Source organism: Sinocyclocheilus anshuiensis, unplaced genomic scaffold (assembly GCF_001515605.1).
Source record: "Sinocyclocheilus anshuiensis isolate Anshui unplaced genomic scaffold, SAMN03320099.WGS_v1.1 scaffold2193, whole genome shotgun sequence".
Lineage (NCBI taxonomy): Eukaryota > Metazoa > Chordata > Actinopteri > Cypriniformes > Cyprinidae > Sinocyclocheilus > Sinocyclocheilus anshuiensis.
In genome coordinates, this window is record NW_015552697.1 from 41,577 (window position 1) to 54,519 (window position 12,943).

General features: G+C 36.3%; 1 protein-coding gene and 1 long non-coding RNA gene across 2 annotated transcripts; one reads left to right on the plus strand and one right to left on the minus strand.

Annotated features, from left to right (window-relative positions):
* Nucleotides 1–1,352: 1,352 nt before the first annotated feature.
* LOC107667695 (uncharacterized) lies at nt 1,353–12,343 on the plus strand. The gene is made up of 2 exons (XM_016459420.1): nt 1,353–1,394; nt 10,834–12,343. Exon 2 carries the CDS (start codon nt 10,839–10,841, stop codon nt 12,093–12,095), a length of 1,257 nt encoding a protein of 418 aa, XP_016314906.1. The 5' UTR covers nt 1,353–1,394; nt 10,834–10,838; the 3' UTR covers nt 12,096–12,343.
* On the minus strand, nt 8,543–9,695 carry LOC107667696 (uncharacterized). Its single transcript, XR_001631809.1, has 2 exons — nt 9,606–9,695; nt 8,543–8,857 (listed from the first exon to the last, which is right to left on the minus strand). It is a non-coding gene; the product is annotated as an uncharacterized LOC107667696 (long non-coding RNA).
* Nucleotides 12,344–12,943: the final 600 nt, after the last annotated feature.

Sequence of the window (12,943 nt, forward strand, 5' to 3'; positions counted from 1 at the left end):
GCTCAAATATAAAGCAGGATTTTTGTGCAGATTAACGTCTTGGAAGGGAGAGCTGGTTATGTAGTCTTAAAGGGCCGCATTTCAGTCACAATATCATATTTATTCTATTGTCTGACAACAGAAACAGTAATATATATAAATGAAAACCATTTTATTGAGAATTTGGCTGCATTGAAATACAGTATGTGAGCACAGAGAGAGAAACAAATGTAAAAGGCAACAGATGCCATGACGTCATGAATATGCTAATTAGTGTATGACGTCATCTGGCGATCCACTGGGCGCCTGGTCGGGAAATGTCATGCCCCTTACCATATCCGCCTGCCAGCTTCAGTGTAAATATTGCGTCAATATCAAATCTATTTGACCGCGATTTAAACCCAAATGATTGTAACCACTCTAAGTTAATCTGCCTTGGGAAAGCTAGCGTGTCTCCGACACAGTGATAACACTCGTTGCCTTCTCTAGTGCAGCTCAACCAGGTCTCGTCCCATTCGTCGATATTTGTGATATCGCAAATCCCGGAAAATATGCGTTGTAGTCCAAACGAGTCGTTCATTGTAGTTTTTGAAAAGTGATTTCTGTTAAATAAAATATCTCCTTTTGAAGTGGACTTTGAGCTTTGTAACTTTGCAGATCTTTTTTTATGCTCAAACAGAAAACATTACAGAATAACTAAAGTTGAAAAAGTGAAAAAGCATAATAGGACCCCTTTAATAAAACACTTGCATCCATGTGCAGTCAAGTGGATGTACGATACGTCAATGCAGACTATGAGCGTGCTAACTTGAAAACGCTACTGGCTAATAATTTATAGCCTATATAATTTAGCTTGACAGAATGGATCACTTTGTAATATCTACACCCCAAGTAAGTGACTCATCCAACTCTTCAGAAACAGCTGGTGCAAATCCAGATGTGGATGCTGATAAACCCGCTGCAGAAGCACCAGCCAAACGCAAACGAGACAAGTCCAGAAAGTACTCAGAAACATATCTAAAGCTTGGATTTACTTATAAGGACACGGGTGACATTGAATTGCTGGTGTATGTTATTTGTTCAGCTGTACTGTGAAACGAAAGCATGAAACCATCAAAGCTGCAACGTCATTTGGAGACAAACCATGGTCATCTGCCTGACAAACTACTGGAATACTTTCAGGCTAGCCTCAAATCTTTCATAAACTACATTTCATAAAATATAAAAAATATAAGACTTGAAGTTTTACATGTCCAATAAATAGTTCAATATCTCTTTAGTTGAAGAGTTAAGTAGTATCCTTAAACAGCTGGAACAGTTTCATGTTTGCAATCCAAAGTCTGTTGTCAGAAAGACAAACACAACACAAAAAAACATTCAAAAGAGAATCACAGATGAGACCAAACCTTTTCAAGGTGAGTATAATTTTTACACATCTGTATAGACAAACAGACTTTATTTAAATATGAATTTAAGATGGTGGTTGTCATTTTTATAAAATTACTTGTAGACAAATTGGTTTTAATTCAACAGACTGCACAAATTGTTCCATGAATAACTTAACATTAGTGGAACCTTGTCATTGCATGAAGGGTTCTTTGAAGAATAAAAAGGTTCTTTAGGTTACAAAAATGGCCTTTCACATTTATTTACTTTTAATTGTTACCACTAATTATCAAAATATCACAGTGCTTGATTTTAATCATAAATTCGTATTCTCATTACTGAGCCTAATGAAAAATACTTTAGCTATACCACCTGAACGAGTGTGCAATGACAAAGCAAAAATCTAATAACTTTACTTTGTTCTGTTATTTTCAATTCTAATTTATTTCATTTTGGTGTACGTTATTTCAGTTAACTTTGGTGTGCATATGTCTAAATGACAATGAATACATGGAATATGATGTTGTGTACACAGTTGCGTTATAAAAGTTGATAGCTTGAATAGTAATTTGTTGAATAAAAGCGTGGCAGTAAAATGCTTTCAGAAAAGGAAACCTTTTTGGCTTCTCAGTTCTCATATTTAGTGGATAGATAAAAAAAAAACTGCAGAAAACAAATTAAAGTTGGCAGTTGGAGTAGTTGCAAAAAAACCTTCACCTCAATTTCAAAAGACTACACAATATCAATGACACAATGTTTGCAGTGTAAACAAAACATTGCGATTACAGAAGACCTGTGTTATGGTGATCATGAAGATCCACACGTAATACAGAGCTTGCTTATCACCATCATGCATATATATCTCATGTTTCTGTGCAACAATGGTGAATTAATATCCCAATAAAACTCCAACATCCCCATTATTACTACTACTACTACTACTACTACTACTACTACTACTACTACTACTAATAATAATAATAATAATAATGTGAACACATTAGTATTAGGGTTGCCAGCATTGACATGTTAGATTTATTTGAAGTCCTTAACATGTTAAAATAATTTAACACAATAATAAATTCAAATCCAGGTAACTAGAGCATGAAAGCATGGTAAATGTAATTCTGGGTTGTCCAAACTACAGCCTAATGTTAAGAAATTCCATGAAACCTATATAGTGCAAAGTGCTTACTGTCAGACTTCTGAAAATGGTGGACTCAATTGTAGTGAACAAACGTTTAAAATTTAGAAACTTCAAAGAACAACTTAAACAAAGAAAGTGACTCCGAGGAGGAGGAGGAGGAGGAGTCTCTGAATGGTAGCTCCTGTGTACTCCGCACATCCCTCAGTGGATACACAGTCTATGGAGACCACCTAGAGGAAATGCCAGCAGGACAACCATCAGATGACAAGCCCGAGTCCAGCAAGGGAGATAAGCCTTCCTACAAACTCCTCGTCTTTGAATCCTCAGCACTAGTAACAAGCAGGCAAGTCACAGAAGCAAAAACACACGAGTGAGATCACAGAACATAAAACAACAACGCAACATGAAAAGTGATCAACTGACAGCAAGGGGTAGACACAGCTGGGAATAAATAGGGTAAGGGGATAGAGAGACAGGTGTGGGAAATCAGCTTGTAATTGTTCACTCAGCACTACGAGGTCACGCTGATTGCTCAAAGCACGTGCTGCAGAAAATTACAGGACCCTAACAAACAACAGAGAAGGACCGGTGACACACCCTGATCTGTGACACTTACAGATTGAATTACCCAGGCTCCCAATCCCCCATATGTGACTGTTTTCACTTATTTTGGTTAAAATAATATATATTCAACCTTATCCAATTGTTTTTAAGTCAAGTTTTAGCTGACTAAAAGTCTAGGCATTTTAGTCTAATTTTAGTCAAAGAAAACTTTCAGTATTTTAGTGTCGTTTTAGTCGATGAAACTGCTGACATTTTGACATTATTAACATTTCAGTCAGTCTAGTCAAGCTAAAACTTTTTGATCCAACACAACATCTGTTGCTTGCCTAATACTCTCCTTATACCTACTATACAAACGAGTGATACAGACGTGTAGAATGCTTTGAATCCATTTTTTCCTTGCCTAAGTACATGACAAGCTAGCCTTTCTGTTCGGAACAATGGAAATAAAAGTGGTTATATAGCCTTATGAAATATAGTTACATACCCAGTCAACAATTTGATCTCACAATAATGTCACCATGAGCTCACATGATTCTCATGGTGTGGTCACAATGTGTGTGTCACAGTGAGCTAAAAGTGTAACCACACAGCGCACTCGTATGAGGATAGTTTGAACTCACAATGATTTCATATACTACTCACACCGTGAGGATCACAGTATGAGGATAGTTTGAACTCACAATGATTTCATATACTACTCACACCGTGAGGATCACAATATGAGGATAGTTTGAACTCACAATGATTTCATATACTACTCACGGTGAGGATCACAGTATGAGGATCATGTGATGTCACTGTGATCATCGCATGATCTCACGTGTTGACTGGGTAGCCTTCTAAAATTTAAAATACTGTACACACAGAAATTGCAACTTACCTGCATTTATTGTGATTGTGTATGTTTTTGCTGACAAGTGATTTTTATAACATGTTAAAGTTAAAATTTAGATGCCAAATCAATTTCATTTTGATGGTAATGTAAACTGTAGACTAGAACGCTAGTATTTTTTTACTGCTCAAAATAAGGCCATTTGATTCTTTTTTTAAATCTAATAATTAAAATGAAACATTAAAAAAGGGAAATACAATTCTGAATTTACACACCTGGACTGTGTAAATTCAGCAATTTAACGATAGTTACCTCCTACTGCTACTTGGTTTTACTTTTCCTCAAGATGGCGGCGCGTTCACATGCTGCGGCTTCTCTCTCTCCCGACAGAAAGGTATTTTTTACATATTTTTTTTTACTTTTTACCTTATTTGTATATTTGTATAGTTGTATTTTATATTTAATCTGTATATCTGTATTTATGTTCTACTGTTAGTGTTATCTGTATGCACCAAGGGTCTGAGAGTAACGCAATTTCAATTCTCTGTGTGTATGTGCTGTACATGTGGAAGAATTGACAATAAAGCAGACTTGACTTGACTTGACTTGGTTACAATCATTTGCTAACTAATTAGCTTAAAGGGTTCGGTTTAGCTATAAAACACCTCCTAAATAATAAAACACAATGATCACGATCAAGGATGATAATCTACCTCAGTTTCTTTGTAGTAAGTCTTCATATGCTGCTTGAGGTTTGTTGTGTTCTTTCCATATATTGTGTGTGCACATTGCTTTCCGTTTAATATAACGAGACAAATTTTTTCTCTCTCTCTCTATATATATCCCAGATAGCACACGTACATCTCCAAAATATCTGTTAATGAGCACTTCATCTGGAAAGCATCTGCTGTGTACAAACATCTGATAAATGTCTTTAAGATGTCAGTTTTACATACATTCTAAATCATAAACATCTTAAAGACATTTTCTAGATGTCTATTTAACATCTGACAAGAAATGTCTCAGAGATGTATTGCAGATGAGCAAAAACTCTAAAAAAATATGTCTTCCAGATGTAAACACATCAAATAGACATATCTGAGATGTATGTGTGCTATTGGGACCTCTATATAGAGAAAGTGGGCCCAAATATCAGGTCTTCTTTTTCAAGTCCAACAGTTCCTGTCATTATTTTTTGTTCAGTTAAGATACTCCCCACCATGCTTGTGATATGCCATTGCCGCCCATGCAAAACTAATTTTGAATAAAAAAAAAAATTTCATAGTTGATGATGTTGATGCTGAAAAAAATAATGCATTGCATTAACAATGCTGGCATTTTAATGCCTTGTATTTCAAGGGCTTGCATTTTTAGGTCCTGAAATTTAACATAGTTGTCTATTTAAGCTGTGAATATTTAAATTCAAAATATTTCACACACATTTTCATAATTAAAAATTCTAATTCATATTCACCTTCCAGAATTCACTTCCAAAATATTCAATCTGTTTAAAAATACGAAGTATAATATTCGACAGGCAAATTTCGGTCCATTTTATTTCACTTTCCAAATTCGTTTCCACAAATTCAGTGGTTAAAATTAGACAGAAAATTCGGCATTGCACATCCGGGAGCTGCAGGAATAGCAGCAGAGCACCGATGCATGATCTCCAGCTGCTGTCAGTCGCTCACCAGCAGGTGGCGTAAGCGGCTGTTGATGAAGACCAAAGCAACAGGTGGATTAAGTCATTCATTCACAAAAAATGATTTGCAGAAATGGAGCAAGGCTAAGTAGAATTTTGATTATCGGGGCCAGTATAAACATGTGGAAAAGCTGATTGTGTGTGTTTAATTCAACATCTTTGCTGTTTCCCGTAGCCTACATGTAAGCAGCGTTCTCTACCACATAGATTATATTGCTATTTTATCCAACGCTGATGTACAGAACTAACATTACATCTGAGGAAAACATATATTGCTTTCGGTTGCTTAGTTTCCTTTACTTGTATCATGGCTTGTGTGACGCTGTGCTGTAATACTAGGGTTCTCCTCATACGTCACACTCCAGGATTCCCCAACGACGCGTAACGCGCCTCAGTGAACTAATACAGTGATATAAGACCTCAGATCTCAGACGACAGCAGAATGGAGTTTAAGGATTTTTTAGATTAAGGATGTCTACGAAGTATATGTATGCAATGAATATAATGTTAAACATTAAGTATTAAAGCCATACAGTATATAATTATTATTAAGAAATTACTGTAATTCACATAAAGTTTTTTTTTATGTTCCAAAGGTTCCAAACGCACATTCCTAGTGACTAGACTGACATACACAGGTGAGATTTTGCTAATATCTCCCTTACTGTATGCACCATGCACAATTATTTAAAACAAACAAACAAAAAAAATCTGTAGGACCCCAAAAGGGATTTTTCATGTTCCAAAGGTAGTATAAAATATTGATGTACTTTATCAATATTTTATACTACAACCTTTGGAACATGAAAAATCCCTTTTGGGGTCCTACAGATTTTTTTTGTTTGTTTGTTTTAAATAATTGTGCATGGTGCATACAGTAAGGGAGATATTAGCAAAATCTCACCTGTGTATGTCAGTCTAGTCACTAGGAATGTGCGTTTGGAACCTTTGGAACATAAAAAAAAACTTTATGTGAATTACAGTAATTTCTTAATAATAATTATATACTGTATATACAGTGAGGAAGATATTGGCAAAAGTTCAACTGTAGTAAGTCAGTCTGGTCACTAGAAACACGAAAAACCCCATTTTGGTGAATTACTCATATTTGTGTAGTGTACATACTTGGGGAAAGTATTGTCTAAGGCGAGTTATTGGCAATATATATTTAGTCAGTTTGAGTAAATTATTCATTTACTGTAAACATTAGATTTGAATAAATTATTGGACTTTTGTACTGTGAGGTAAATTTGCAGACGGTTCATAAAGCAGCCTAGGCGTATATGCAGCGAATATCAAACCTAAAACTATCGCGCTTGGTTTTCTATGGGAGAAAAAAAATGGTTTGGTGAAACTTTGTGGGTTGTGGGCTCATATTCTGGGCTCATCTGCTTAAATGTACATAATATACAGTAATATATATTATTAATTAGGTGCCGAATTTAATAATTTATCACCGTCTTGAGGCAATAAACCACGTTAAGTGTTTTCTTTATGGGAAATGTTTAACGTGCAGTTTTGCACGTTCCGTAACTTATGTTCTTATCCTCATCTGCCTGTTTGTAGTTTGCATCATCAGTAAGATCTGAGTTTGGTCTTTTAATAGCTGTCATTGTGTTAGTGCACTGAGCCGCGTAATGCATTTTCTTTAACAGATTTCTGAGGGAAACAGCATGAAACCTTGCGCGTTCGTTCATATTCTACATCTGCTTAACTGTCGGTATAGTTCGCATCATCAGAAAATCTTTTTCTGAGATCCGAGGTCTTATATCACTGTATTAGTTCACTGAGGCGTGTTACGCGTCGATGGGGAATCCTGGAGTGTGACGTATGAGGGGTAACCACAGTATTACAGCACAGCGTCACACAAGCCATGATACAAGTAAAGGAAACTAAGCAACCGATAGCAATATATGCCTTCCTCAGATGTAATGTTAGTTCTGTACATCAGCGTTGGGTAAAATAGCATTATAATCTCCTATGTGGTAGAGAAAGCTGCTTACATGTAGGCTACGGGTAACAGCAAAGATGTTGAATTAAACACACACAATCAGCTTTTCCACATGTTTATACTGGCCCCGATAATCAAAATTCTACTTAGCCTTGCTCCATTTCTGCAAATCATTTTTTGTGAATGAATGACTTAATCCACTCCTGCAGCTCCCGGATGTGCAATGCCGAATTTTCTGTCGAATTCTAACCACTGAATTTGTGGAAGCGAATTTGGAAAATGAAATAAAATGGACCGAAATTTGCCTGTCGAATATTATACTTCGTATTTTTAAACAGTTTGAATATTTTGGAAGTGAATTCTGGAAAGTGAATATGAATTATTGAATTTTTAATTATGAAAATGTGTGTGAAATATTTTGAATTGAAATAGTCACAGCTTAAATAGACAACTATGTTAAATTTCAGGACCTAAAAATGCAAGCCCTGGAAATACAAGGCATTAAAATGCAAGCACTGTTAATGCAATGCATTATTTTTTCAGTTAGTGCTATTCAACGTGCTTTTTTGTTTCAAAGACATATGGCATTATTTCACTTCCTTATGCAAAGGTTTCATGAACTACATCCATTTGAATTTTATTATGCCATTTCTTGGGTCCAAAAGTAGGATTCAAGTGAACAGGTTAATGTGTAAAGTGTTTTTTTTTAAATGCTACACCTCCACTTCACCAATGAAGCAAAGGCATGTAAATCCATTTGTTTGTAAACAACTGCCTCTTCCATGAAGAGAACTCATATCAAATATTAAATCCAATGAAATTACTTTTATTGATTGACAAGTAATTGTTATGTTCATGACTTAATGGGGGAAATGCCTCTAGGAGGTAATTAAGGAATGGAATTAAAAACACAAAACTGTGCAGGTATGTATATGTAGAAATAGAATGAAGAGAAATAAAATGGAGACTAAAATGGTATACAATTTTAACAAAAATGTTTAATACACTTCATTTGAGAATAAAACAATTCAGTATTCAAACACTAATTTGGAAGGGCTGACCTATATATTCATCTCTGTCACTAAACTTAGTATTTTTTAGTTTTTCTGTGTTTTATATATTTTCCAAAGATGTTGTACTCTCCATTCTGCAGATGGGCTCATGAGAGCTTCTGTCTCAGCGGATGTAAATACTCTCTTCTCCCATTCTTCCTCATTCATTCTAGCTGTTCTCTTCTTCTTTATCTCCTGTTTTTTTTTCACTCCCAGGTTGTCTCTACATTTCATGCTTTAGCTGGGAATCACAAAAAGATGAGTTTTAATAAACATAAGAACACTGAGCAAATGCTAAACAGCACTAAACATGATTTTTTGAAACCCTGTTTTGGGTATCAGCAGGGCTGGTTATCGTCTACTACCTCACAACACGATACGTATCTTAATACACACGTCACTATACAATATTGCGATATTTAGCAATATTTAGTGGCTTCACATCCACATTTCCTTAAATTACAGTACATAGTATTGTAATATAAACTAATGTATTAATTCACAACACTGTATCTTAAAACTTCAAGAAAAGAATATATTTGCATTTAACTTGATTTACACAAGCAGAACATGTTCTTGGAACATGATTTACCCAAACAGGACATTCCTGGATCATCCTTAATTGTTCTGGAACAACATTACTCTCAGTTAATCAGATTTCAGGGTTATGCTAAGGGTTGCACATTGTCTATCCACAATAAATATTTACCAAGCACTTTAGCAAGAAGTTAGTTTATATCATAGAAAATAAAATGTCTCCATTAGTAGAAATAAGCCAGTTTTTCTATTGGGCTGACAATACAAGGGAAGACAAGTGGAAAGTTCAGCATAAATTTCACTGGAGTTCCATGCATGCATGGCTGAATCACAGACAAGTTTAAGACAACATGTTCTCTCAAAGCAACACCAACCAAAACGGTAAACATGCAAAAGGATAGAGACATGTAGACATTCATAAAGACAGGTACAGCATGGCTATTACTGGATACCTTGCTTCTGTTACTTGAAAACTGGGAGGTGTGGACTGTTTAGGCTAGAAATGAATATAGTAGGTTAGTGTGAAATAAATGAAATGAGTGTGAGAGAAGACATATGGCATTATTTTTCTTCCATATATGTTGATATAGTCACTGTTAGTATTTAATGATGTTGGTGTCGTCTTGTCATTGTCTTGCCTTAGTTATGGAATAAAAGGTTGTCAGTGAATATTGTTTGTTGTATTTTTCATGAACAAATTTAAAGGGGTCCTATTATGCTTTTTCACTTTTCAACTTTAGTTAGTCTGTAATGTTCCTGTTTAAACATAAAAAAGATCTGCAAAGTTACAAAGCTCAAAGTCCAATTCAAAAGGAGATATTTTATTTAACAGAAATTTCTAAATAAACTGCAACGAACGACTCGTTTGGACTACAACTAATATTTTCCAGAATTTGTGATATCACAAATATCGACGAATGGGACGAGACCTGGTTGAGCTGCACTAGAGAAGGCAACGAGTGTTATCACGAAGTCGGAGACATGCTAGCTTTCCCAAGGCAGACGAACTTAGAGTGGTTACAATCATCCGGGTTTAAATCACGCTCAAATTGAATTGATTTTGATGCAATATTTACACTGAAGCTCGCAGGCAGCTATGGTAAGGGGCATGACATTTCTCTACCAGGCGCTGAGTGGAGCCAATCGTACACCCCCAAAACAAAATCAAGACGTTGTAAAAGAGCATAATAGTACCCCTTTAAGACTGCTTTGGAGTCGATACATACCCTTCATAGCCATTTCAACTTGTGTGAATTTGAGTAGATATTATCAGGCCAAACATTCAAGGGGATGCACATTTTTGCCATGAACTTAAAGGGGTCATATGATGCTTTTTTAAAGATAATTATTTTGTGTATTTGGTGTAACATAATATGTTGACATGCTTTAATGTTCAAAAAACACATTATTTTTCAAATACTGTACATTACTGTAGGGCGTGGCAGAGTCTTAACTTTGATAAAGAATATCTCTTTGGTTTTGAGACTTTAGTCTTTGCAACTTCAAGGATCTTATCTATGCACAATCAGCTTGTAACACTCCAAAGAGAAAGGAAAACTTGAAATCGCATCATATGACCCCTTTAAGGGTTAAATAAGGCTGAAAACACAGTTAATTATGTTAATACAGCATGTCCATTTACTGCTGCCTTTACTCTTCACTTCACTCTCCTCTTCACAGAAAGAATGAAACATCTACACACATCTCTTGTTTCGCTCCTCCTCTTGTGTTCACCATGGCCAAGTGCTGGAACAACTTTCTTGACCTATCTCGGAACACTGTGTATAGAAGACTGCCAGCCTGATGGTGGTGAGTACAAGTGCAAGACTATTGATAAAGATGGAAAATGCCAGACAATGTACTGTTCACCTCAGGAAAACATCGACTACTGGGGTAGGCAGTGCAAAACTGACAGTATGTGTGGGAAGCATGGAGAAGACTACTACTGGTGCAAAATTGATGCCTTTTCTTGGGGATACTGTGGACTGGTGATGGAGGACAAGAACCATTATGGATCTAAGACAGGTGCGCTGTGTTACGACCGCTGTGACCAAAGAAATGAAGTCTACCATTGGTGCCATACTGCGGATGGATGGGACTATTGCTCGCCATATGAAAACGTAGACTACATGAACAAGAACTGTAAAGAAGACAATCCATGTGGGAAGCAGGATAAGGACTACTACTGGTGCTGGCTGAAGGAGGGAAGCTGGGGTTACTGTGGGCTTGTGGAACCAAAGATGTTGCTCCACCGGTCTAAATATCATTATGTTTGCACAGACGAGTGCCAGTATCATGAGAGTCGTGATTACTACTGGTGCCACACTGCCAAAGACTGGGACTACTGCTCTCCAGATGTAAATGTAACCTATAAAGACAATCCCTGTCGCTCAGACCACTACTGTGGCTTACATGGTTCTGGTTACAACTGGTGCTGGACCTCAGAGTCAGAATATGATTACTGCGGGCCCATTGAATCTGCAGAGTGCACTTACGTCACCTCTCAGCATCGCAACAGGAGAGCCCCAGAAAACAGAATACTGATATGCATCCGAGAGGACAAGCATAACAAAAGAAAAACAATATTTACTGCGGAGCCAGCTACTGATAACATAATGGATAACCGAAGATGGAGAAACGAGGCAAGCAACTTAATCAGTCGCTGGAACAATGGGTACCTGGTGGACCAGCCTCGTTCCAATCTGATCACCTCTGATAATCTCCGTATCGACATGCAGAGCCCCATCAACCGCAACAATCAGCGCTACTACAACCTGCAGATCCAGGTGAACATGAGTCGGGGGCCTGGTCAAAGCACCACTGTGTCTCAGATCATCGTACCTGATGGAGTTCCAGACCGCTACATCCGCAGAGCCTTCTTGGAGAGCTTCAGGCGCCGAGCTCGAGTTTTTGTTGATGTTTCATCACAAAGTCAGTGTTAGAGCTGTGTGAAATGTGCAAGTTGTAATTCTTTCAGCTTTTTGCTGTACACAGAAAATACTGAGCAGAATAAGCATAATGCATATTCTGTGGATTCAAGTCAATTTGTGCTTTTTGTGTGAGCTCATTCATGGCATGGGACGACATGTTAATGTGCGTATTTGTTGTAACGTAATTAAAAAATTGGGTTATTTTACTACTACTACTACTACTATTACTACAAATAATAATAATGTATAATAAAACTAAATCACAGCTTCTATGACTAATATCTAATAAAATTAATAATGCTGTTTGTGTGTCAGTTCAATCATGGTATGGGAGGAAAAGTATTTCTTCAATTGTAATGTGCTGTAAAAAATATTTGCATATAATTTGTGTATAATCTTATTTAGCAAAATTAAATATTGAATATATTCTAGCAATTGTAAAATGGCTCATACTTTAAAGTTATAACTGAAACCAGCAAAATACTGTAGGATGGAGCCATGGGGAAGAATCTTATATTTTAGCGACTTGGGGGCCAACCTCATGATTAAGATATAGCAGGTGGGGGGCTACGTTGATTACAGTAGCTTACACTGGACTACAGTTTAGTTGTCAGCCAGATGGTCTCTTTGGTCTTTGTTTATCTCTGGAGGTTATAATGGATTCAAAATGATTCCAACAAAGTTTAAACAAATTTGTTTTTCGAAAAAGAACACACTATTTTCCTTTTTATTATTTATTTATTTATTTTTCGGTGTGTGTGTTTCAATCCATCGCTAGAAATCTACTGACGTCATTTGATGATATGAATGAAAATTTTCCTCATTTCTCTACATCATGGCAGCTGTATAAGTCTGGATTC

Coding starts and splice junctions, on each gene's coding strand:
- LOC107667695 (XM_016459420.1), top strand. CDS start 10,839: ATGAAACATCTACACACATCTCTTGTTTCGCTCCTCCTCTTGTGTTCA.